Source organism: Salmo salar, chromosome 26 (genome assembly GCF_965601325.2).
Source record: "Salmo salar chromosome 26, fSalSal1, whole genome shotgun sequence".
In the NCBI taxonomy this organism is placed as follows: domain Eukaryota; kingdom Metazoa; phylum Chordata; class Actinopteri; order Salmoniformes; family Salmonidae; genus Salmo; species Salmo salar.
In genome coordinates, this window is record NC_138316.1 from 7,223,187 (window position 1) to 7,247,743 (window position 24,557).

The 24,557-nt window shown below is 40.5% G+C and overlaps 1 protein-coding gene across 2 annotated transcripts in view; it reads left to right on the forward strand.

The window, feature by feature from the left end:
* Positions 1-24,557, forward strand: part of brsk2b (BR serine/threonine kinase 2b) — a 199,601-nt gene that overhangs the window by 124,839 nt on the left and 50,205 nt on the right. For both annotated transcript variants that reach the window (XM_082969348.1, XM_082969349.1), the window contains exons 3-8: positions 5,207-5,292; positions 6,322-6,462; positions 7,017-7,133; positions 13,015-13,048; positions 21,563-21,631; positions 22,962-23,108. In XM_082969348.1, the coding sequence (XP_082825474.1) occupies positions 5,207-5,292; positions 6,322-6,462; positions 7,017-7,133; positions 13,015-13,048; positions 21,563-21,631; positions 22,962-23,108 (594 nt within the window). The remainder of the gene's footprint in view (positions 1-5,206; positions 5,293-6,321; positions 6,463-7,016; positions 7,134-13,014; positions 13,049-21,562; positions 21,632-22,961; positions 23,109-24,557) is intronic.

Below are 24,557 nucleotides of genomic sequence, written 5' to 3' on the forward strand. Positions count from 1 at the left end.
CACTGGAATTGTGATACAGTGAATTATAAGTGAAATAATCTGTCTGTAAGCAATTGTTAGAAAAATGACTTGTGTCATGCACAAAGTAGTTGTCCTAACCGACTTTCCGAAACTATAGTTTGTTAACAAGAAGTTTGTGGAGTGGTGGAAAAACGAGTTTTAATGACTCCAACCTAACTGTATGTAAACTTTCGACTTCAGCTGTATATAGATGTGTGTCTAATATATATTTTCTATGCATATATGGCTGTAATTTTTTGAGAACTTCTTCATGGTATGAAAATACATTCTTAAATTGATTTCCACAGGACATTAAAGAGTGTGTGAAAGTGTGAGGTTATGTGGCTTCAGGTGTACTGTCGCTGATTCTAGCACCGAGCATTAAAATCCCTGCCGTGAATTTCGCTAGCACCTAGTGTTAGCGTCGCTGTTGTAAATGGATAAATGTCGCTAGCACCTAACTTTAGCATCCCAGTTGTAAACATATAAACGTTGCTAGCACTTAGCATTAGAATCCCTGTTGTTAAGGCCTTGATAGCACAGCACGTTGCAGAGAAAGAGCCAGAGAGTGTGAAAGAGAGAAAGACAAATAAGAGAATAAGAGAAAAGTTAGAGCGAGACAGACAGAGAAAGGGACAGGAGGAAATTGAAAAGGAAACGTTTTCATTTTGAGTGTTGCTGTAACCAAGAAACTCTCGCTCAGTCCCTCTCTCTCCATCCCTCCATCTATCGCTCTCTCTCTGAATCTCTCTCTTACTCATTTTTAGATTTACATTTTAGTCATTTAGCAGACGCTCTTATCCAGAGCGACTTACAGTAGTGAATGCATACATTTCATTTCATGCATTTTTTTTTGTTTTTTTGTACTGGCCCCCCGTACTCCTTCCCTCCTTCTTTCATTCCCTGTCTGTGAGAGAAGGCAGAGAGAAGGAAGGCAGAAAGGGGGAAGCTGGCATGACAGAGGGCTTGGTGGGGCCAGCCACTGGGCGACAGGTACCCTAGTGGTTAGAGCGTTGGGCCAGTAACTGAAAAATTGTTGAATTGAATCCTTGAGCTGACAAGGTAAAAATCTGTTTTCTGCCCCTGAACAAGGCAGTTAACCCACTGTTCCCCGGTATAAATAAAGGTTAATAAATAAAAAAAGATTAAAGGGTTTCATTATTTATTTCCCCCTGCTCCAAGGCTCCAGCCCCGATCCCAGTGACAGAACCTTTGAAGATTTGGGGCTTTGATGGCAATAGAATTACGATTTTGTCGGTTGCTTCTGTCCCCTGTGCCTCACTTTCCTAGTTCCTACCTCTCTTCCCTCGCCTCTCGTCTTGTCTTTCTCTCACCCTCTACCCTTTCCCCCTTTTCCCTGTGGGTGTGTTAGTGCCCCTTTGTTGGTATGTGGGTAGAGGTATGGCTCGCTGGCAGTTGGAGGGGTAAAGTAGGTATGTAAACATATACAGGAGAGACCTACTGCAAGATATCAAGGCAAGAGCACCTTACAGCGCTCGTCCATATATTTTTATATTGTTAATTCCATCCCTTTACTTAGATTTGTGTGTATTAGGTATTTGTTGTGAAATTGTTAGATATTACTTGTTAGATGTTGCTACACTGTCGGAACTAGAAGCACAAGCATTTCGCTATACCCACAATAACATCTGCTAAACACGTGTAGGTGACCAATCAAATTTGATTTGATAAACATACACCTTGAGGAGGACAATGGCATACTCACATGAGGATTTCAGGACTTCAGGACAATTGGGCACTTAAGAGAAATAGCACTTAAGGACTACATTGGGACACATCACCTTGCGGCAGCTCACAGCTGACCTAAGACAGTTGGGACCCATGGGCCGTTACAAGACATTGCGTATTACTCTGTGTATGTGTGCCACCAAATCTGCATAGAACCCAACTTTAGAATCATGCATGCACACCATGATTCCACGCGAGCTAATTGGCTCACTGGGTCCAGATGTCATGTGTCATGGTGTAATAGTCCTCTCTGTGTATCCAGATGTTGCACAAACTCTCAAGCAACTCTCATATGTTCTGATGCTAGGCTAGTATGACATACTGGGTGTTGAACCCAGTGCCTCCAAACATTAAGACTTTGTTAGCCCATTGAGTTAAATCCCAACTCTGGCAGCTAGCACAAGTTCTCCAGGTCTCAGACAAGGTTAATGATCACACGATTGTGTAGTTCACTGAACCACCTCTGCTACGCTAACGTATCAAAAAACCTTTGTGTGTTCCAACATCCTATCCTAATAGCGTAGGAACGATCAGCCAGTGAGAAGCCCAGTCAATAGGACATTCAGTACAGTATTAACACAGGATTAGTTTGATCAGCTGGAGCAGGTATTCACACTGATACCACTCCACTGGTTAATGATTAATAACGCTTATTCAATTCAAAACTGATGACTTCATGTGTTCTTTATTGACATTTGAAGAGGGAACGGATATACAATATGAATACGAAAATTAAATACCAGTTATTTGGCAAACCCAGTTTAATATTCTCTGAATGTAGAGGCAGTCTCTAATGTACTGTAAATGCTGACCTGTGTAGGGAATTGTGAATACATTGTGTTGCTTTTCTGTATTTATGGTTTATGGTACCTGTGTCTTTGGCTAACAAGCCAGACCCTTTATTGAAGCAATTAGAGTGAGACTTATTGAGAGAAACAGTTGCCAGCTGCACAGCTTCATCCCTCATGTTTTCACTGAGCTGGCATTTATACTGCTAGCATTCTGTAAATCCAACTCAGCACTCTAGACTGGAGGTGTTGTTGGTGGGGGGGGGGTGGTTGTGCTGTGTGTGTGTGCATGCGAGTGTGCGTGCGTCTGTGTGCATGTGTGTGCGTGTGCGTGTGCGTGTGTGTGTGTGTGTATGTCTATCCTCCTGAGGTTTGCACTAGGCATCTTGCAGGTAGATTTGGTCATACTGAAGCTACTGCAGCATATTAACATATTCATATAACTCATGTACTGTTTACCTAATTTAATGGTTAGCAAATGTTGATCTATGCTTATAAGCATAAAGTGTACTCCCCATTGAGCTTCCATTGCCCCTGTAATGTGTTGTCTCAAAGCAGGAAGTGTAACAGTTGTTTGAATCGTGAAGCTTTATTGAGTTTGACAGTATCACACAAAATGGAGGGTGCCACACGACATTCATGATGATGTCAGTACGGGCTAAATGTTCATGACACAGATGACACACAAACAATAGCTGTTTTGTCTGGATGTAAGGAGGCTACAAAAATGCAGTTGACATTTTTATTATTGGTCACTAATGTGTCTTTTCATTATGTTTTTTTTCTGTGACTATGTATGAACTATGAACTATAAAATGTACATACACCTTAGCCAAATACTCTTAAACTCAGTATTTCACAATTCCTGACATTTAATCCTAGTACGAATTCCCTGTCTTAGGTCAGTTAGGATCACCACTTTATTTTAAGAATGTGAAATGTCAGAATAATAGCAGAGAGAATGATTTATTTCAGCTTTTATTTCTTTCATCACATTCCCAGTGGGTCAGAAGTTTACATACACTCAATTAGTATTTGGTAGCATTGCCTTTAAATTGTTTAACTTGGGTCAAACGTTTCGAGTAGCCTTCCACAAGCTTCCCACAATAAGTTGGGTGACTTCTGGCCCATTCCTCCTGACAGAGCTGGTGTAACTAAGTCAGGTTTGTAGGTCTCCTTACTCGCACAGGCTTTTTCAGTTCTACCCACACATTTTCTATGGGATTGAAGTCAGGGCTTTGTGATGGCCACTCCAATACCTTGACTTTGTTGTCCTTAAGCCATTTTGCAACAACTTTGGAAGTATGCTTGGGGTCATTGTCCATTTGGAAGACCCATTTGCGACCAAGCTTTAACTTCCTGACTGTTGTCTTGAGATGTTGCTTCAATATATCCACTTAATTTTCCTTCCTCATGCAGCCATATATTTTGTGAAGTGCACCAGTCCCTCCTGCAGCAAAGCACCCCCACAACATGATGCTGCCACCCCCATGCTTCACGGTTGGGATGGTGTTCTTCGGCTTGCAAGCCTCCTCTTTTTTCAGTTCTATTTTTGTTTCATCAGACCAGACATTTCTCCAAAAAGTACGATCTTTGTCCCCATGTGCAGTTGCAAACCGTAGTCTGGCTTTTTATGGCTGTGGATATAGATACTTTTGTCTGTAAACAATTGTTGGAAAAATTACTTGTGTCATGCACAAAGTAGATGTCCTAACCGACTTGCCAAACTATAGTTTGTTAACAAGAAATTTGTGGAGTGGCCGAAAACGAGATTTAATGACTCCAACCTAAGTGTATGTAAACTTCCGACTTCAACTGTAGGTGTACTGTTTGTGAAAGAACATGACACAAATGTATGTATTAGCTGTACACACAACACGGTATTTGTGAGTGATATGGTTTGTGGCCAATAGAACCCAATGTTCTATGCAAGGAACATATGTACTGTACCTTTCTATCACATCAATAAACCTACCTCAAGTTTAGCCCAAGGTCCTTTGGAAAATGTTACCACATTATCAGGTGCTGAGGTTCTGTACGCAGTGCCGTTATGGTTTAGGGACACACACACACGCATGCGTGCACACACACATTCCAGAGTGTAAAAAACAGTAGTTGAAATGTCCCCCCTACCTGCTGTGTTGTGGTGTATTACAATAGAGTGATATCAGATATCAGTGTGTGATTAATGAGTTAAATTAGCTGGTGTGTGGTTGCGCTGTGGCAGGAGCAGGACCTTAACAAGTGGTAGGCATGTCGCTGTTCCCGTAGGCCCTGGCATTGACCCAAGCTGCCAGGCTAGACATGGGCTCTGGCACTGCCAGTCCGTCTTTTATTCCCAACGCTTCTCGCTGTCTCGTTCTTTATTTTTCTCCTATGCACTCTCCCTTTCCGTTCCTCGTTGCTCACTCTTTGTGTCTGCACATTCTTCTCTTCATTATTTAGGCCTTAGCACCAAACCGTTTTTTTGAGTGGGCTCCAATGAGGGCTCTATGTTAACGACCTCATGGATGGTCAGTACTTACAGTACATCCACAGCTCCATCTAGGAGCTATGCGTTTAAAAAAAAATTTTTTCAGGGCCATTAAAGTCTTCCATAAGTACTTTGAATCACACACTAATATTCTTAATTTCCTCTCTTTTCTCCCTCTTTTATTCTCTTTCTGCAGGTGGAGCGAGAGATAGCCATTCTGAAGCTCATAGAGCACCCTCACGTTTTAAAGTTGCACGACGTCTACGAAAACAAGAAATATTTGTGAGTATCCTTTCCAAATCTATTTGGTTCACTGAAACGCTGTAGCAAATGTGCTTCCCTTAAACTGTTACATTGCATATTTGGAGAAGCACCAGTGCATAGCAACATGTTAGCAAACAAGCTAGGCAAGTTGAAAATCACTTGAGAAACGTATTTTCCGGGGGCCATTTTCACACTGGCGTGCAATGTTTCATTGGGTCTCCCTCAGTTTAACCTGCCTATTCGGACGCCTGTTGGTTTAATGTAGATCCATATGTTATCTTATGTATTAATCTCTCCTGTGTCCCTGCTCCAATGGCTCTGCTAAATGCACTATTCAATAATTGTTAAAGGCGCCAGCGACAACCGGTTTGGGGATTTGTTTTCCTAATATTCCGCTGACACAGACGAATCGCCGACAAGGACGCAAAGTGTTTGCCTCGGATACATTTTCCCACTCACAGTTCATGTGTGAATGTGTTCCTAATTTAACTAGCGGTGACAGGTGAACGCTTGAGCAGATCCCTTAATCTGCTAATAAATCAGGAAGTGGTGTGGGTGGGAGAGAGGGGGGTTGTGGGAATATGGAGTATTCTGCTATAGGGATACCACAGGGTGTTTTCAGTGCTTTCTCACACATACAGAACAGTAGCTACCTTAGATAATATCACAAGTTACCACGTATACTCTCACAGTAGCAACTGCTGTAGGAACAACTATAGAGTAGAGGAACTTCTATGGATAGAAGACCATTACTCCAAATGTTTGAATTACATGTTAACACTTGAGGATGCACTAAAAGCAGTGGTTTCTGGATCAACATTAATTAAGGATTGGGTGCCACATTAACTTAACAAAAATGTAAATGCATGGTCAGCTTGAGGAGAGCTGGTCCTGGCCTTTCACTACAAGCAGTCCTGGATCTTGTAGACTATCTCTATAATACCGAATCAGACACACATAGCTATAGAGATATGATATCATGTATATAATATGATATATACAGCTTTAGACTGTGTATCTAACGTGTGTGGTTCCCTCCCTCCCCAGGTATCTGGTGCTAGAGCACGTGTCAGGGGGAGAGCTGTTTGACTACCTGGTCAAGAAGGGACGGTTAACGCCCAAGGAGGCCAGGAAGTTCTTCAGACAGATCATCTCAGCTCTGGACTTCTGCCACAGTCACTCCATATGGTGAATCATCAATCAATCGATCAATCAATGAATCAAATGTATCGATAAAAGTCCTTTTTACATCAGCAGTTGTCACAAAGTGCTTTGAAAGTATCCCTGCCTAGATCCTAAAGAGCAAGCAGAAGTAGAAGCTCAGTCCTACTTTCTGGGACAGTGTCTGGTCTGCCATTTCCATTTTATCTGTGAGAGGAACACTGACCCTATCAGAGAGAGAGAGAGAGAGACACGACATGAGAGAGGCCTGCTCCTGACACTGGGCTCTTGGAAAGTGGAAACATTAGCGTCTGATCAAAGGAAATTATAGTACAGTGTGTATATTTTTTGGGAAATTACCCGGGACTACATTCCTGGGAAGTGCATAATTCTAGTCCTGTAGGATTGTCAGGTTTTCTTGTTATCACCTCTGCATGGTACTTGGGTAAATTATGTTTTTCTCTCTCTCTCTTTCCCTCTCCCTCACCCTCACCCTTTCTTTCTTTCTTTCTTTCTTTCTTTCTTTCTTTCCCTCTTACCCTTCTCCCTCTTCCTCCCTCTTTCCCACCTCCTCTCCACAGTCACAGAGATCTGAAGCCAGAGAACCTGTTGTTAGATGAAAAGAACAACATCAGGATAGCAGACTTTGGAATGGCGTCTCTGCAGGTCGGGGATAGTCTGCTGGAGACCAGCTGCGGGTAAATCAACGGGTGTGTGTGTGTGTGTGTGTGTGTGTGTGTGTGTGTGTGTGTGTGTGTGTGTGTGTGTGTGTGTGTGTGTGTGTGTGTGTGTGTGTGTGTGTGTGGACTAAATATCATGACTCCAGTGGGCCCACTAGGATGGGGGAGATGTTCTATGTATGTGCTAGTGATGCGCTGGTTGACCCATAACCCACAGTCACTTCGGTTACAGTATATGCGCAGGGCAGGCGGTTTTAGGGTCATTAAATATTGTGTGAATGAAGGGCGGGTGTGTGGCGTGCGGGTTGAATAAAGAGAAAATAATACCTTAAATGTATAATTCTTGTGCAATTCATAGGCTACATTGAGGTTTTTCTTTCAATATTTTAGGCGATCTGGCATTAGTGCGTAAGCCTAAGCTTTAGTGCCTAACTGAACTGTACGCGCACCAAAGAGCCTACGCTCCAATCGCCAAATGCTTTTGGGAACGGCAGAAAAAGTTGTCCACGGAGGCAAAATGAACAATGTCAGAATTTTGTTCAATAATAGAAAAGCTGTGAAAAATAAAGAGAAGGGAGGGGACAGAAAAGTAATGTTTGGGAAAGATATGGTGAAATGGTTAAAGAGGATGATATCAGTGTGTGATGATTGTGAGGCGCTACACAAATTCAACAGTCACAAGACAGGGACTCCAAATAGGCCTATGACACGTCAAGGGAGCTGTAACCTACTGTTCAGGTGGGTTAAATGGAAACTGAAATCTGGACATGACTATAGGTCTATAACCTCTCACATAGCCTTAATATTAACTCCTGCAGAATTTAAGCATTTCGTGTAGTAAAATGATAGGCTACATCAGATGTAGGCAACATTTTGACCCGTGAACAGGAGTGGAGAAATGTGATTTATTTTTTTCAGCATCTTAAGAGGATGTGAATGCGCAGTTAGATAGCCTACTGTCTGTAAAGGTGCTCTCTTTATCAGCAATATAAATAAAAGCTGATAGAATTTCAACCACATAAAATATGCATCCATGCCGAATTACATTTTTTTATCAGAAATGTGTTGGGTCGTTCACAGCTTTCCATTTTACAACTGGTCAAACTGACTCATTTTGCACAGAAAATCGTTCCTTTTTTATATTTTTTATTGCATTTTCTCCTCGGCCCCTAAACGTCTTTGCTCCGCGAAAGAAGCAGAGATGACAGAGAACATTACCGTTGTCACCTAGATTGGACCGTGCATTCTATCCATTTATGACATTATTCATTATTCTTAGTATTTTAGTGACAGAAGAGAAGCTGCATGTATCTAATTATAGACTAGTTGACTAACAAATAGCCTACCAAAATGTCAGAAAATATAAGTAGAAACATATCTAAATAAGGCCCCAAAAAATCCTGCACCCCCTGTCAAAAAATATGTTTGCCTTCTCTGACTGTAGCCTGCAGTGCATTTTCAATTTTAGTGGGTTAGGGTCGAGGTGCAGGTTTCAGATTGTCACTCTATCACACATAGTCGGGCAGTTGTGGATGGGTTATTAGCAATTGCGGGCGGGTGCGGGTGAATGAACAGCTGATCCGCGCACCACTGGTGTGTGCGTGCGTGTGTCCAATCCCTACATAGTCCGCAAGCCATGTGTGTGTATATAAGAGCATGCTTGTGTGTGTTTGCACCTGTATATATGTGTGTCCACGTGTGTGTGTGTGTGTGTGTGTGTGTGTGTGTGTGTGTGTGTGTGTGTGTGTGTGTGTGTGTGTGTGTGTGTGTGTGTGTGTGTGTGTGTGTGTGTGTGTGTGTGTGTGTGTGTGTGTTTGCGTGGTCAGTAAGATCTTTAGCCCAGATAACCAGGGCCAGTATAGCCTACCCTGCATCTTTACAGATTAGCCATGTAGCAATGCTAAGTCTCTGTCCATTATCATCTGGAAGACAGACAGTGTGGCCCAGCACAATGTGACAGAGGAGATAAGAGTAGGAAGTTGGCGTGACAGGCTAACGTGCTAACCCAGGTGAACTCTGTCGAGGGCTTAACTCTTTGTCCCCATTTCAAATGCACAAACACAACTAGGTCATGACTCAACACAAATGAACAGCCCAAAAAACAGTAAAAAAAAACATCTGCTTTGTTTTCTCGGGCAAAGTCATGCGTCTGACAAGCACGTTGGACACTGTGTGACTGTGTTCCAAGGTGTCCTTTTCAAAGACACTGAATTCAGGCGATGGCCATGTCACATCCCTGACCTTAAGGACCCTTGTGGTTGTATAATTATGCCTTTTTCATTTCCTGTGCCCTGTTGTCATAGTGACACATGCAGTTTTTCTTTTGCAGGGTTACATGGGTCCACATTCAATGGTAGTATTGGAACTTTACTCTCGAATCACTGTACATATACAGGTAACATTTGTCTTAATAGGGCATTGGGCCACCACCAGCCAGAACTTCAATGCACATTGGCATAGATGCTGCAAGTGTCTAGGAACTCTATTGGAGGGATGCGACACCATTCTTCCAGGAGAATTTCCATCGTTTGATATTTTGTAGATGGTGGTGGAAAACGCTGTCTCAGGCGCCACTTCAGAATCTCCCATAAGCTTTCAATTGGGTTGAGATCTTACTTACTTACTGACTTTATTGTCCTCATGGGGAACTTTTGTTGCAGTGTCATGTACACATTTAAAGTGGCGTTTAAATACAAAACAAAATTGACAATACAACTTTCATAACAGTTACATACCAATAAAACATTTTTTTTTGGCCTTACTGAGTTAATAGGAACATTAGCCCGAGCTATTTAGGAGGGATATCACACCTGGCACAATTGATTGTCTAGTTCTGTTTTTCCTGCTGAGGGGTGCCCATACCTGCGCCCAGAGGGGAGTAGTTCAAAGTCCGGGTACAGGGGGTGGCTTGCGGAGGGCCCTGACCTTAAAGATCTGGTGATTGAGACGGCCATGGCATATGGTTTACATGCTCATCAAACCATCCAGTGACCACTCCTGCCCTACTTTCAATAAAGCACCTGCTTTCAATGGATGGATGGCGCTGTGGTCTCAGCAGCGAGCTCCTGCTCCATAGACTGTGGGTTCAATCTCTGCTCCTGGCACTCATTTGTGGGCGGCAGTGTAGCCTAACGGTTAGAGCGTTGGTCCAGTAACCAAAATGTCGCTAGCAAGGCACTTAGCCTTGATTGCTCCAGGGTCGCTGCTGATAATAGCTGACCCTGGCCATGACCCCACTCTCTGAAAAGTAAAAAAAAAAAAAAACAGACCCTAGGCAACACAGTGACTAGGGTCTGGTTTCAATGATGGACTATTTTGGCATAGAGGGACTAAGTCACTGCCATATGCCACTACTTTATCCGCTTGAATAAAATTGATGTAGGCAGTGACGTAGTTCCTCTATGCCAAAATAGTCCATAATTGAAACCAGACCCTAGTCACTGTGTTGCGTAGTGAGGGTGTCTCAGGGGGATTTGGGATATGCAAAAAACACATTTCTAATTCACACTTGTACATATATAATACACGCTTGTACATGTGTAAAATAGGACAAATATAAGCACCCAGCAAATTATTGTTAATTATTTATTATCTACTTTGTTTCCCTCATTTACTCGAGTGTTTCCAATATTTTGGCAGTTACCGGTACAGTATATCATTTGTTGAATATAAAAAGGTGGCATGATGACAATGGAAAAATCTCAACTTTTATCCTTGCTTCGTAGAGGTATAATATCACTCTCACAGTGATAGATTCTTCTCTCCCTTGCCCTCTGGCCGACGTTCATAAACATATGATGGAATCTAATCTTTATCAGATAAAAATGACTGTACTTTGCATGAAGGACACATTGAGGAATCCTTCATTTCACGTACCTAATGTAAAAAACATTCAACATGAAATATCGTTTAGATACAACTAAGGACAAGTTGTTCTAAACAATGTGCTAAACAAAAGATTTAGGTTTGCATGCTCTGACACTGCTCTGTTCGACTAGGGCAAATTGACTGGTTTTGCATACGTTACCGTAATTCAATTTGACTCTGGCAATCAGGAAGCTTGTGTTTACAGAATGTACGTGTGTGTGTGTGTGTGTCCTTACATGTGTGTTGCGTTGAGAACAAGGCAGATGCACAGCAACACTCAGTGTGTCAAAGTAACTGTATCTTTATTAACGAATAACACACAACACAAACAGACCAGATACTTACTACACACACTGTTTGTACACATAATATAAATTCATGGGTATGTGATGTTAGATGGTAAGATTAGTGAGAGGAAGGGAAGGACAGGGAGGGAGTGGGACTTCGCAGTCTAGGTAGTCATGTGAATCCAGTGGTAAAAACACACAGGCATGTGTTGATAACAATCACACCGCTGTCGTACCTCTTCTAAAGGATGAGGTAATCTTCCTACCCATGAATAATCTTCCTACTAACTAAGAATGAAATGCAAATATATAGTAAAGTCAGTGGTGGAAAAAGTATCCAGTTGTCATACTTTAGTCAAAGTAAAGATACCTTAATAGAAAATGAGTCAAGGAAACGTGAAAGTCACCCAGTAAAATACTACTTCATTAAAAGTCTAAAAGTATTTGGTTTTAAATATACTTAAGTATCAAAAGTAAATGTAATTTCTAAAATATACTTAAGTATCAAAAGTAAAAGTGAAAGTATAAATAATTTCAAATTCATTATATTAAGCAAACCAGACAGCACGATTTTCTTGTTTTATTATTTTACGGATAGCCAGAGGCACAATCAGACATAATTTTCAAATGAAGCATTTGTGTTTAGTGAGTCTACCAGATAAGAGGCAGTAGGGATGACCAGATATGTTCTCTTGATGTGTGTGAATTGGATCATTTTCCTGTCCTGCTAAGCATTCGAAATGTAACAAGTATTTTTGGGTGTCAGGGAAAATGTACATTATTATCTTTAGGAATGTAGTGGAGTAAACGTAAAAGTTGTCAAAAATATAAATAGTAAAGCAAAGTACAGATACCCCAAAAACTACTTAAGTAGTACTTTAAAATATTTTTTACTTAAGTACTTTACACTACTGAGTAAAGTATGTTCAAATCACAGGGTATGTTCAAACCAGTTTTGTAGTCGCATGACAATTACATTATGACAAGGTGCATAATTCCTGTATAGAATTCAGTACACTCAGTAGAGTGTTGGTTCATCCTCTACACAATGTGTGCTCAGCACTGTGGGTGCACATACAATCGTAGCCATTCGTAAATCAAAGCACAAGTCAGTGGCTGACATGCATTTGGGCATATCCAAAAATCTATTTTGTGCAGTAGCTGACTAAATACGGAGTGTCATTTTTCCTGACTGTGATTCTATATTTATTAGGGCAGCAGCTACTCTTCCTGGGGTCCAAACACATTAAGTCACTTACATTACACATAAAACAAAAGATAAAACAGTACATCATTCAACATTATTACACTACTACATATCGGCAATACAAAATGTATAATTCCACCATACAACAATATTACAATGTACTGTACGTGTGTGTAGAGTGTGTGTGCTAGCGCCTGTGTGCGTATGCGTGTGTCTGTACCTGTGTGTGTGTGTCTCTTCATAGTCCCTGCTGTTCCATAAGAGTTTTTTTTATCTGTTTAAGAGTGTACCTCTGCTAATAGAGCTGATACATGTATATTCCTACCACCTATTGGGGACATTTGCAGCAGTCACGCATTCCTCAAGCTAACTCTCCTTACGTTCAGAACAGTGTGTGTGTGTGTGTATGGGTATGTGTTTGTGAGTTTACGTAATGTGTGTGCACACGTGTTCTGGTAACTGTGTTTTATTAGGTGTGTGTGTGTGTGTGTGTGTGCATTGCCTTCTATAAAGCTGTTGTGCATGTCTCACTTTACAGATCTCCTCACTATGCCTGCCCAGAGGTCATAAGGGTAAGTGTACTCCCTCTCCACCTCTCTCTCTCTCTCGCTCTCTATTTCTCTCACCTCAGTGTTGTATCTCTCTCTTTTTCTCTCTCTCTTTTCTCTCTCTCTCTCTCCCTCCCATAATGGCATTGCAGCACAAGCCCATGTGCCCTCCAACCATTCACTTTAGAGTGCTCTACTCTCAGCTCTGTATACAATGAACCTTCTCTCAGCTCTTCGCCCCTCAGGCAGTGGCAATGCCACACAGCCACGTGTTGTGTCATCACAAGTCGTCTGATATACTGTAAGCAGTGCAGCTGTGAATCAGGTGTATGCAAGGTGGATATGTGCTTGCATTGTCAGGTAGGATCCTGCAAGTAAGCATTTCGTTGGACGGTGTATACCAGGTGTATCCCGTACATACAACTAATAAAAGTTGAAAGTTGAAACAAAAACTATGCTGTATGCCAGCTGTCATGCAGTTGGTTACTTACAGTGCCTTCAGAAAGTATTCACAACCCTTGACTTTTTTCACATTTTGTTATGTTACAGCCTGAATTTAAAATGGATAAAATGTAGATTATGTGTTACTAGCCTACACACAATACCTCATAATGTCAAAGTGAAATTATGTTTTTAGAATTTTTTTAAAATTAATAAAGAATGAAAAGCTGAAGTATCTTGAGTCAATAAGTTTAACAAGTATCATAATAAGTTCCATGAAAAATAATAGTATTTAAAATGATTTTTCAATGACTACATAATCTCTGTACCCCACATACAATTATCTGTAAGGTCCCTCAGTCAAGCAGGGAATTTCTAACTTAGATTCAACCACAAAGACCAGGTAGGTTTTCCAATGCCTCTAAAGAAGGGCAACTATTTGTAGATGTGTATAAAACATAAAAAAAAAAAGGTTTTTTAAAAAGCAGACATTGAATATGCCTTTGAGCATGGTGAAGTTATTAATTAGACTTTGGATGGTGTATCAATACACCCAGTCACTACAAAGACACAGGCGTCCTTTCTAACTCAGTTGCCGGAGAGGAATGAAACCGCTCAGGGGTTTCACAATGAGGCCAATGGTGACTTTTAAACAGGTACAGAGTTTAATGGCTGTAATAGGAGAAAACTAAGGATGGATCAACAACATTGTAGTTACTCCACAATACTGACCTAATTGACATAGTGAAAAGAAGGAAGTTTGTACAGAATAAAAATATTCCAAAACATGCAACCTGTTTACAATTGTATTTATTTTTTATTTCACCTTTATTTAACCAGGTAGGCCATTTGAGAACAAGTTTTCATTTACAACTGTGACCTGGCCAAGATAAAGCAAAGCAGTGCGACACAAACAACAACACAGAGTTACACATGGAATTAACAAAAGTACAGTCAATAACACAATAGAAAAAATCTACATACAGTGTGTGCAAATGAGGTCAGATTAGGGAGGTAAGGCAATAAGTAGGCCGTAGTGGCGAAGTAATTACAATTGAGCAATTAAGCACTGGAGTGATGGATGTGCAGAGGATGAATGTGAAAGCAGAGATACTGGTGTGCAAAGGAGAAAAAAAATAACAATATGGGGATGTGGTAGTTGGATGGGCTATTTACAGATGGGCTATGTACAGGTGCAATGATCTGTGAGCTACTCTGACAGCTGATGCTTAAAGTTAGTGAGGGAGATATGAGTCTCCAGCTTCAGTGATTTTTGCAATTCGTTCCAGTCATTGGCAGCAGAGAACTGGAAGGAAATGCAGCCAAAGGAGGAATTGGTTTTAACACAGTAACACAATAAGGCATTGGTTTTAACACAGTTACAGTTTACACAGTAACACAATAAGGCACTAAATTAAAACATATATATATATATATATATATATATATATATACATGTTTTTTTTTTTACTGTTTTAATTTAGTGCCTTATTGTGTTACTGTGTAAACTGTAACTGTGTTAAAACCAATGCCTTATTGTGTTACTGTGTAAACTGTAACTGTGTTAAAACCAATTCCTCCTTTGGCTGCATTTCCTTCCAGTTCTCTGCTGCCAATGACTGGAACGAATTGCAAAAATCACTGAAGCTGGAGACTCATATCTCCCTCACTAACTTTAAGCATCAGCTGTCAGAGCAGCTCACAGATCTGTATATATATACTGTATATATATACTGTATATATATATATATATATACAGTGTGGGAAAAAAGTATTTGATCCCCTACTGATTTTGTACGTTTGCCCACTGACAAAGAAATGATCAGTCTATAATTTTAATGGTAGGTTTCTTTGAACAGTGAGAGACAGAATAACAACAAAAAAATCCAGAAAAACACATGTCAAAAATGTTTTCAATTGATTTGCATTTTAATGAGGGAAATAAGTATTTGACCCCTCTGCAAAACATGACTTAGTACTTGGTGGCAAAACCCTTGTTGGCAATCACAGAGGTCAGACATTTCTTGTAGTTGGCCACCAGGTTTGCACACATCTCAGGAGGGATTTTGTCCCACTCCTCTTTGCAGATCTTCTCCAAGTCATTAAGGTTTCGAGGTTGACGTTTGGCAACTCGAACGTTCAGCTCCCTCCACAGATTTTCTATGGGATTAAGGTTTGGAGACTGACTAGGCCACTCCAGGACCTTAATGTGCTTCTTCTTGAGCCACTCCTTTGTTGCCTTGGCCGTGTGATTTGGGTCATTGTCATGCTGGAATACCCATCCACGACCCATTTTCAATGCCCTGGCTGAGGGAAGGAGGTTCTCACCCAAGATTTGACAGTACATGGCCCCGTCCATCGTCCCTTTGATGCGGTGAAGTTGTCCTGTCCCCTTAGCAGAAAAACACCCCCAAAGCATAATGTTTCCACCTCCATGTTTGATGGTGGGGATTGTGTTCTTGGGGTCATAGGCAGCATTCCTCCCCCTCCAAACACGGCGAATTGAGTTTATGCCAAAGAGCTCCATTTTGGTCTCATCTGACCACAACACTTTCACCCAGTTGTCCTCTGAATCATTCAGATGTTCATTGGCAAACTTCAGACAGGCATGTATATGTGCTTTCTTGAGCAGGGGCACTTTGCGGGCGCTTAAGGATTTCAGTCCTTCACGGTGTAGTGTGTTACCAATTGTTTTCTTGGTGACTATGGTCCCAGCTGCCTTGAGATCATTGACAAGATCCTCCCGTGTAGTTCTGGGCTGATTCCTCACCATTCTCATGATCATCGCAACTCCACGAGGTGAGATCTTGCATGGAGCCCCAGGCCGAGGGAGATTGACAGTTATTTTGTGTTTCTTCCATTTGCGAATAATCGCACCAACTATTGTCACCTTCTCACCAAGCTGCTTGGCGATGGTCTTGTAGCCCATTCCAGCCTTGTGTAGGTCTACAATCTTGTTCCTGACATCCTTGGAGAGCTCTTTGGTCTTGGCCATGGTGGAGAGTTTGGAATCTGATTGATTGATTGCTTCTGTGGACAAGTGTCTTTTATACAGGTAACAAACTGAGATCAGGAGCACTCCCTTTAAGAGTGTGCTCCTAATCTCAGCTCGTTACCTGTATAAAAGACACCTGGGAGCCAGAAATCTTTCTGATTGAGAGGGGGTCAAATACTTATTTCCCTCATAAAAATGCAAATCAATTTATAACATTTTTGACATGAGTTTTTCTGGATTTTTTGTTGTTATTCTGTCTCTCACTGTTCAAATTTAATTACTATTGAAATTATAGACTGATCATTTCTTTGTCAGTGGGCAAACGTACAAAATCAGCAGGGGATCAAATACTTTTTTCCCTCACTGTATATAAATAACTTTATGTCCTGAATACAAAGCATTATGTTTGAGGCAAATCCAACACATCACTGAGTACCACTCTTCGTATTTTCAAGCATAGTGGTGGCTGCATTATGTTATGGGTATGCTTGTCATTGGCAAGGACAAGGGAGTTTTTTAGGTATACAAAGAAACAGAATAGAGCTAAGCACAGGCAAAATCCTAGAGGAAAACCTGGTTCAGTCTGCTTTCCAACAGACACTGGGAGACAATAACCTAAAACATAAGGCCAAATCTACACTGGAATTGCTTATCAAGACGACATTGAATGTTCCTGAGTGGCCTAGCTGCAGCTTTGACTTAAATTGTCTTGAAAATCTTTGAAAAGACTTGAAAATGGCTGTTTAACAATGACTAACAAATAACTTGACAGAGTTTGAAGATTTTTTTTAAGAATAATGTGCAACTATTGTACAATCCAGCTGTGCAAAGCTCTTAGTGTCAAATGTAGTTCTGCAGGAGGGGTGAAGTCAGGCGCAGGAGACTTTGGTACGTGAAACACGTTTAATGAAGAATGCAAGTCCAAAGAACTGAACCGACAAGGCAGGGTAAAAATAATTCCAAAGCGAGTCAAACACAGTCTAGGAATGTAGCGGGACGCAGCCCAGCAACCCTAAAGCCAAAACGCGTAACGTATTCTTAAGGACAAGAAAAAATAATCCCCCAACCTACAACAACAGACACGAAACAATCCCGCACAACCCCACACACAAAACAGACAGACTGAATACCCCACTAATTAATAAACACAAAACAGGTGCTACCCTAACCAGACATTACCAAACGAAACAGAAAAGGAAATCGGTGGCAGCTATTAGGCCGGCGACGACGACCGCCAAGCGCCTCCCGAACGGGGAGAGGCGCCACCTGTGGACATGGTGACACTTAGACACTTACCCAGAAAGACTCACAGCTGAAATCACTGCCAAGGGTACTTCTACAAAGTATTGACTCAGGGGTGTGAATACTTATGTAAATTAGCTATTTCTGTGTTTCATTTTCAATAAATTTGCATACATTTCTGAAAACAAGTTTTCAGTTTGTCTTTATGGGGTATTGTATGTAGATGTGTGAAAAAATATATATTTAATACATTTTGAATTAAGGTCCAGGAATGGCTGAATAATTGCAACATTTACCTAGAGCAAACGCTGCAGATAGCAGTACTGTGTTATTTGAAAAGTCATAGTCAATCGATCAATAATATAATAATTATTTGATCAAAAATATTTATCTTTAATTTACAATCTGTAGAAACTATGAGAATAGAAAAGTTCAGAACTTTTGGGAAGCATCACAGCACAGTTGAAAAATATATGGCAAATAGAAATCCAATATGGATGGTGTTAAGAGATAGATGGAAGGGGTTGAATGGAGCTGAAGGGTGGGACTAATAACAACAAAATAACAAATGTAAAACATACAGAGTCTGTAAAATGTATATACAGTGGTTGCTCAACTAAAAGTTTTGAGATTATGCTGCGAGACTTAGAGGTCATTTGTGGTTTAGTATAGTACCCTGCGTCACTGCTTCATTGCTCCAGACCAGAGCAAGAGGGAGTTAGAGCACTGATTCTACTTTATGGTACCAAAGCGCTAATGTGTGTCTAACTGACAATGAATGGGTGACATAAACCAAATAGAAACTGATAATTGTGCACGACTTCAAAATTGAATTTCAATGAACTGAATGATGAGGATGAAGAAGGTGATTGTTTTTAGAACTATAGTGTAAGAATTTCTATTCCTCTGTCCTGCACGCTCACACTCTGAAAAAGACAGTGTGGTTTTTATTTTAAGGTTAAGGTTTTTAATTCTAAGAGAAACTAAAATGTTGAGTTATATTCCATGATGTTCTTAAGATATATGTGTTGACTGAATATAAGCAAGTGACGTCTGCTAAATAATAAAGTTGATGGCACAGTCATATAGCCTCGGCACCTTCATAAAGCTGAGTGACTCACTCATTCATGGCTTTGGATCAAAATAAATAAGTACCAACATTCTTTCTGATAGTCTTTAATAAAGAAATGTTTTGGTTATCCTGACCTGGACAACATGTATTACTTTGTGCAAGGCAATTGATCAGCATTAAAACTTTGTGGATGGGGCCTCCTGAGTAGCGCTGCGGTCTAAGACAATGCATCGCAGTGCAAACTGAATTGCTACAGATGCTGGTTAGATACCCGTGCCGGCTACGACTGGGAGACCCATGAGGCGACAGTGGGCTTTTGGTTTCTCTCCCTCTAAAAACAGAAATAAATAATTCTAAATAACAAACTGGCTTTATTTACAAATTAGTAAGAATGTCTCACCCCATGTTCAAGAATGTCTTTTTTCTCACTCACTTTAGGTTATTTGAAAACAAAATCATCTCCAAAATATTGTTATTTTTTAAACAAAGCGATTAGTATTATTATTATTAATTAATTTAGAATTATATAAAAGCCCCTTAGATATTCTCACAGATCAGATTTGCCCTAACGAAAAATGCCCATTAGATATTCATTTAGAATCCTCCAAGTCACGTCATTGAATTTTTTTTTTTTTCGATATACTGTAGGCTTACTGTAGGCGACATGAGTCTCACTAGTGTTGAGTAATGTGCTGTTAAAAGTGGTGTAGGTCTTATTTATTTAAAAAGCATATTGAAGTTAGAAGCAATAGGATTTGAAGCAATAGTCTACCCTCTGTGATCAACTATTTCAGCACAGTTTTGCGCAGCTCTGAGACAGGCATGAGGACTGGTCTTGATAAATCAATTTGATTTTGATTTTCACTGAATCTCTGTTTGGGTATTGGTTAGACTACAATTAGGTTGTGTAAATGTTTTGCTCTTAGTACTGTGACCTACTCCCGACCGAAACACTAAGGGTTTTGTTTTTCGTTTTTCTTGGAATAGAAACACTATAATATTAATCAAACGAATTAAGCAAAATTTCTTCAAATAAATCCCATATACTATGTTCTTACAAAAATATATATGTTGAAGGCTATCAAATGCTTTTCAAAGATGCCCTCTGGTAGTCAAACTAGAACTAACTAGCATTAATGGTAACAATGGTTAACAATTAAATAACGTGTCATAGAATTCAGAGGCAGCCCTCAAGGTATGCTGCAGTATGACGCAACTTTTACAGGAACAACCTATGTTGGTTCAGAACTTTTGTGAAATAGCACAGTTACAAATATATGGCAAATAGAAATCAAACTGGATGGATATCAGAAATAGAGGAAGGCAAGGACTAAAAACAAACAAAATATAACTATTGTAAAATAGATTGTGTCCGTAAAATCTATATAGTATACAGTTGATGTCAAAGTTTACATACACTTAGGTTGGAGTCGTTAAAACTCGTTTCTCAACCACTCCACAAATGTGTTGAAGCAACATTTCAAAACATCAGTCAGGAAGTTAAAGCATACTTCCAAAGTTGTGGCAAAATGGCTTAAGGTATTGGAGTGGCCATCACAAAGCCCTGACCTCAATCCTATAGAAGATTTGTGGGCAGAACTGAAAAGGTGTGTGCAAGCAAGGAGGCCTACAAACCTGACTCAGTTACACCAGCTCTGAGGAATGGGCTAAATTGACCAAACTTGTGGGAAGCAAATCTTGTAGAAGGCTACCCGAAACGTTTGACCCAAGTTAAACAATTTAAAGGCAATGCTACCAAATACTAATTGAGTGTATGTAAACTTCTGACCCACTGGGAATGTGATGAAAGAAATAAAAGCTGAAATAAATCATTCTCTCTACTATTATTCTGACATTTCACATTCTTAAAATAAAGTGGTGATCCTAACTGACCTAAGACAGGCAGATTGTTGTAGGATTAAATGTCAGGAATTGTGAAAAACTGAGTTTAAATGTCTTTGGCTAAGGTGTATGTAAACGTCTGACTTCAACTGTATATATGTATGTGTATTTGTATGTATGTGTATATGTATGCATGTTTATATATACACTAGCTTTCAAAAGTTTAGGGTCATGTAGAAATGTCCTTGTTTTTGAAAGAAAAGCACTTTTTTTGGTCCATTAAAATAACATCAAATTGATCAGAAATATAGTGTAGACATTGTTAATATTGTAAATGACTATTGTAGCTGGAAATGGCAATTTTTTTAATGGAATATCTACAAAGGCTTACAGAGGCCCATTATCAGCAACTATCACTCCTGTGTTCCAATGGCACGTTGTGTTAGCTAATCCAAGTTTATCATTTTAAAAGGCTAATTGATCATTAGAAAACCCTTTTGCAATTATGTTAACACAGCTGAAAACTGTTGTTCTCATAAAAGGATCAATAAAACTGGCCTTGTTTAGATATTTTTTTTAATGGGGGATTGGAAATGATGCAGACAATTACATTGATGGAAGCTACAATCTATGCGCAATATTAAAGCTAATCCAACACACCCCCCTCCCACAAAAATAAGAAAAAAAGCCTGTAACAAAATGTGTAATAAATCAAGGGGTATTAATACTTTCTGAACTCACCCAAGGGAGTATTTTAAAGGTTAATCTGAGGTTTTCAGTTCATAAAAATAATGTGGAATCTGTATCTCACCTCCATAACAAAATGCATAATTGATTACATCTTTCTCTCTTTTTTTGTCTGTCGTTATCTCTCTCTTACTCTCCCTCACCCTTCCTCACCCTCTTTCTCTCGCTCCCTCTCTCTCTCTCTGTATCTCTCTCTCAGGGGGAGAAGTACGACGGGAGGAAAGCAGACGTGTGGAGCTGCGGGGTCATCCTCTTTGCACTTTTAGTGGTGAGTGATTGACAGCTGCCGTTGCCCTGACGATGACCCTGACACGTCCCGTTGAATTAGTGTTGTGGTTTGATGTGAGTTAAAGTGACAGGGGACGTAGCTGCATGTGACACAATAAGTCTTCATAGGAAGCTGCACCTCAGTGAGTCGCTGGCTTTGGTCTACAGTGACTTGCATAAATGTCTTCATTATGATTTTAAATACCCTGGGGGGGAATTTGAGGTAAGGGACAGGAAAAGGTTTGGAGACATAACTTAATAAATGTGGTAAAACAAACTTCTTGCCAATGGCCTGTGATTCTAGATCTTGTCTGTATAGAATGTTAGTGAAAGATGACATTAGATTATTGGATCAGGACTGAAAATGAAATCAGCACCCTCCATCTTTCATCCCCATGTGATTGGTTGATTCATCATGTTTCTGATTGGAGCAGGGATTTCCTGGGCTGGCTTGACTGTCAGCTTTGTACTGACACACATATGCTCATTAATCAGAGTCTGTGTCATCAGCATTCACACACCGCTATGATTAGACAGTGACAAAGTGGGGAAGCCGAGAACAAAGGAAATAATAGGCTATGTGTCTGTGTGTGAGGGTTTCTCAATTTTTTTGTCAATATGGCCATCAATTATTTCTCCCTGATGAAGATATGTTGAGATGGGAAGAGACCCTATCAGTCATGCTATCATAAACTACACCTCTAATCCATAGAAGTGTGAATACTCTGCCTGTTTCAAATGTCAGATAGACCTTCACTGATTGGCTTGAGTCATGCTCATGTATTGCCTTGCCTAGTGTCTCTTGAAAGCCATTCATGTTAGAGATTTTGAAGAAGGCTGGCTAGATAGACCTACATTGACTGCCACGAGTAATACTTATTCACTGTATTCCCTTGGCTCACAACAATAACCTTCTTGTTTGTCCTTGTCAGATGCATAAAGTACAGTCCCACCTGGCAGTCTTTAACTTTTCTACTTTGGCATTGCTCTAGATTTCCAATGCCGACTTACTGAGTGGTATCACATATGGCCGGTTTCCCGGACACATATTAAGGCTAGTCTTGGACTAGGAAACACTTTCAATTGGGAAATAGGAATCTCCGTTGAACATTCTTTTTTATCCAGGACTAGGCTTTAAGTGGGTCCTGTAGACCAGCCATTAGAATATCTTCACTGGAACTTGAGCATCATTCTGGTATTAATGCTCCTCTCTGTGTTCAGAGGACCACAATGGAAATAAATGGTTAACTTTTCTGTGTTATCCTTGATGATTTGAATGCAGTGTATCACTTTGCTGGCTGGAATTATGAATAAAATCTTATCAATCTCAGGGCGCCCTGCCATTTGACGATGACAACCTGAGAAACCTGCTGGAGAAAGTGAAGTTGGGTGTTTTCCACATGCCCCACTTCATCCCCCCAGACTGTCAGAACCTCCTTCGGGGCATGATCGAGGTGGATGCCACTAAGAGACTCACGGTACATTCCTCTAAGATCAGCTCTAGGATCAGATGTATGTTCGTAACCCCCTTATTTCAGGTAGACAATTCCCTTAATATCTGCTCTAGCATCAATTTAGATTATGGCCCACCTAATCTACCGCTAAGATCAGGCCTAGGATCAGATGTATGTTCACAACACCCTTGTTTCAGCTTGAAGATGCACTTAATACTACATTTGTTCACTTTCAGGTGAAAGGTAAATTGGTTCTCAATCAATACAGGGGGCAACTTGTAAAGGGCCTAAGCAGATATAAATGTAACAAACAATTTCATCTCACTTTATTACCACAAAATATTTACCACCGCAGTGTAAATCAGAGCATCTCCCCCAGCTCTCACCCACAGTACTAGTAAAGCAGAAATCACTTATGACTGTAGAGAAAGGGATCCATCTTCCCCTGATTTAGACTAAAAGACACTCAGAGGCAGTTTCTCATGCTCAGATTAAGAGTATTCCTGGACTAAAAAGCACTTTTAATGGTGTTTCTACAGTTACCATGTCATTTTGTCCAGCAGTAGGCTTAATCTGGGTCCGGGAAACCTCCTCTCTGGATCTAGACTCTAGACAGTAATCCCATTGGTTCAGACATCTGAGACACAGACAGGCGACACTTTAAACCCTCCCACGACTACAGTGTGACTTCCTCTAACAGTTTATTAGATTAACTCTCACTCACATCAGCATTAAGAGTTTTCTGTCAAATAGAGGGTGCTTTCCCAGTTGCCCAACGTCTTAAGTATCCCTCACTCATCCGGTTTTCTCTCTGTTTAATCTACTCGACAAATAATATGAATATTAATGCTATAATGTGTTTTTTCTTCTTTCTATGTATTGAAGTAAGTGGAAGGCCCATAGAAATAGAATGAATATACACTACATGAGCAAATGTATGTGGACCACTTGCACGTCGAACATTTCATTCCAAAATCATGGGCATTAATATGGAGTTAGTCCCCCCTTTGCTGCTATAGCAGCCTCCACTGTTCTTGGAAGGCTTTCCACTAGATGTTGCAACATTGCCTGCTGGGACTTGCTTCCATTCAGCCACAAGAGCATTAGTGAGGTTGGGCACTGATGTTGGGCGATTAGGCCTGGCTCGTGTCGGCGTTCCAATTCCCCCCAAAGGTGTTTGATGGGGTTGAGGTCAGAGCTCTGTGCAGGCTTGTCAAGTTCTTCCACACCAAAGTTGGAAGCACAGAATTATCTAAAATGTCATTGTATGCTGTAGTGTTAAGATTTCCCTTCACTGGAACTAAGGGGCCTAGCCCAAAACATGAAAAACAGCCCCAGACCATTATTCCTCCTCCACCAAACTTTACAGTTGACACATTCGGGCAGTTAACGTTCTCCTGGCATCCTCCAAACTCAGATTCGTCCGTCGGACTGCCAGATTGTGAAGCGTGATTCATCACTCCAGAGAATGCA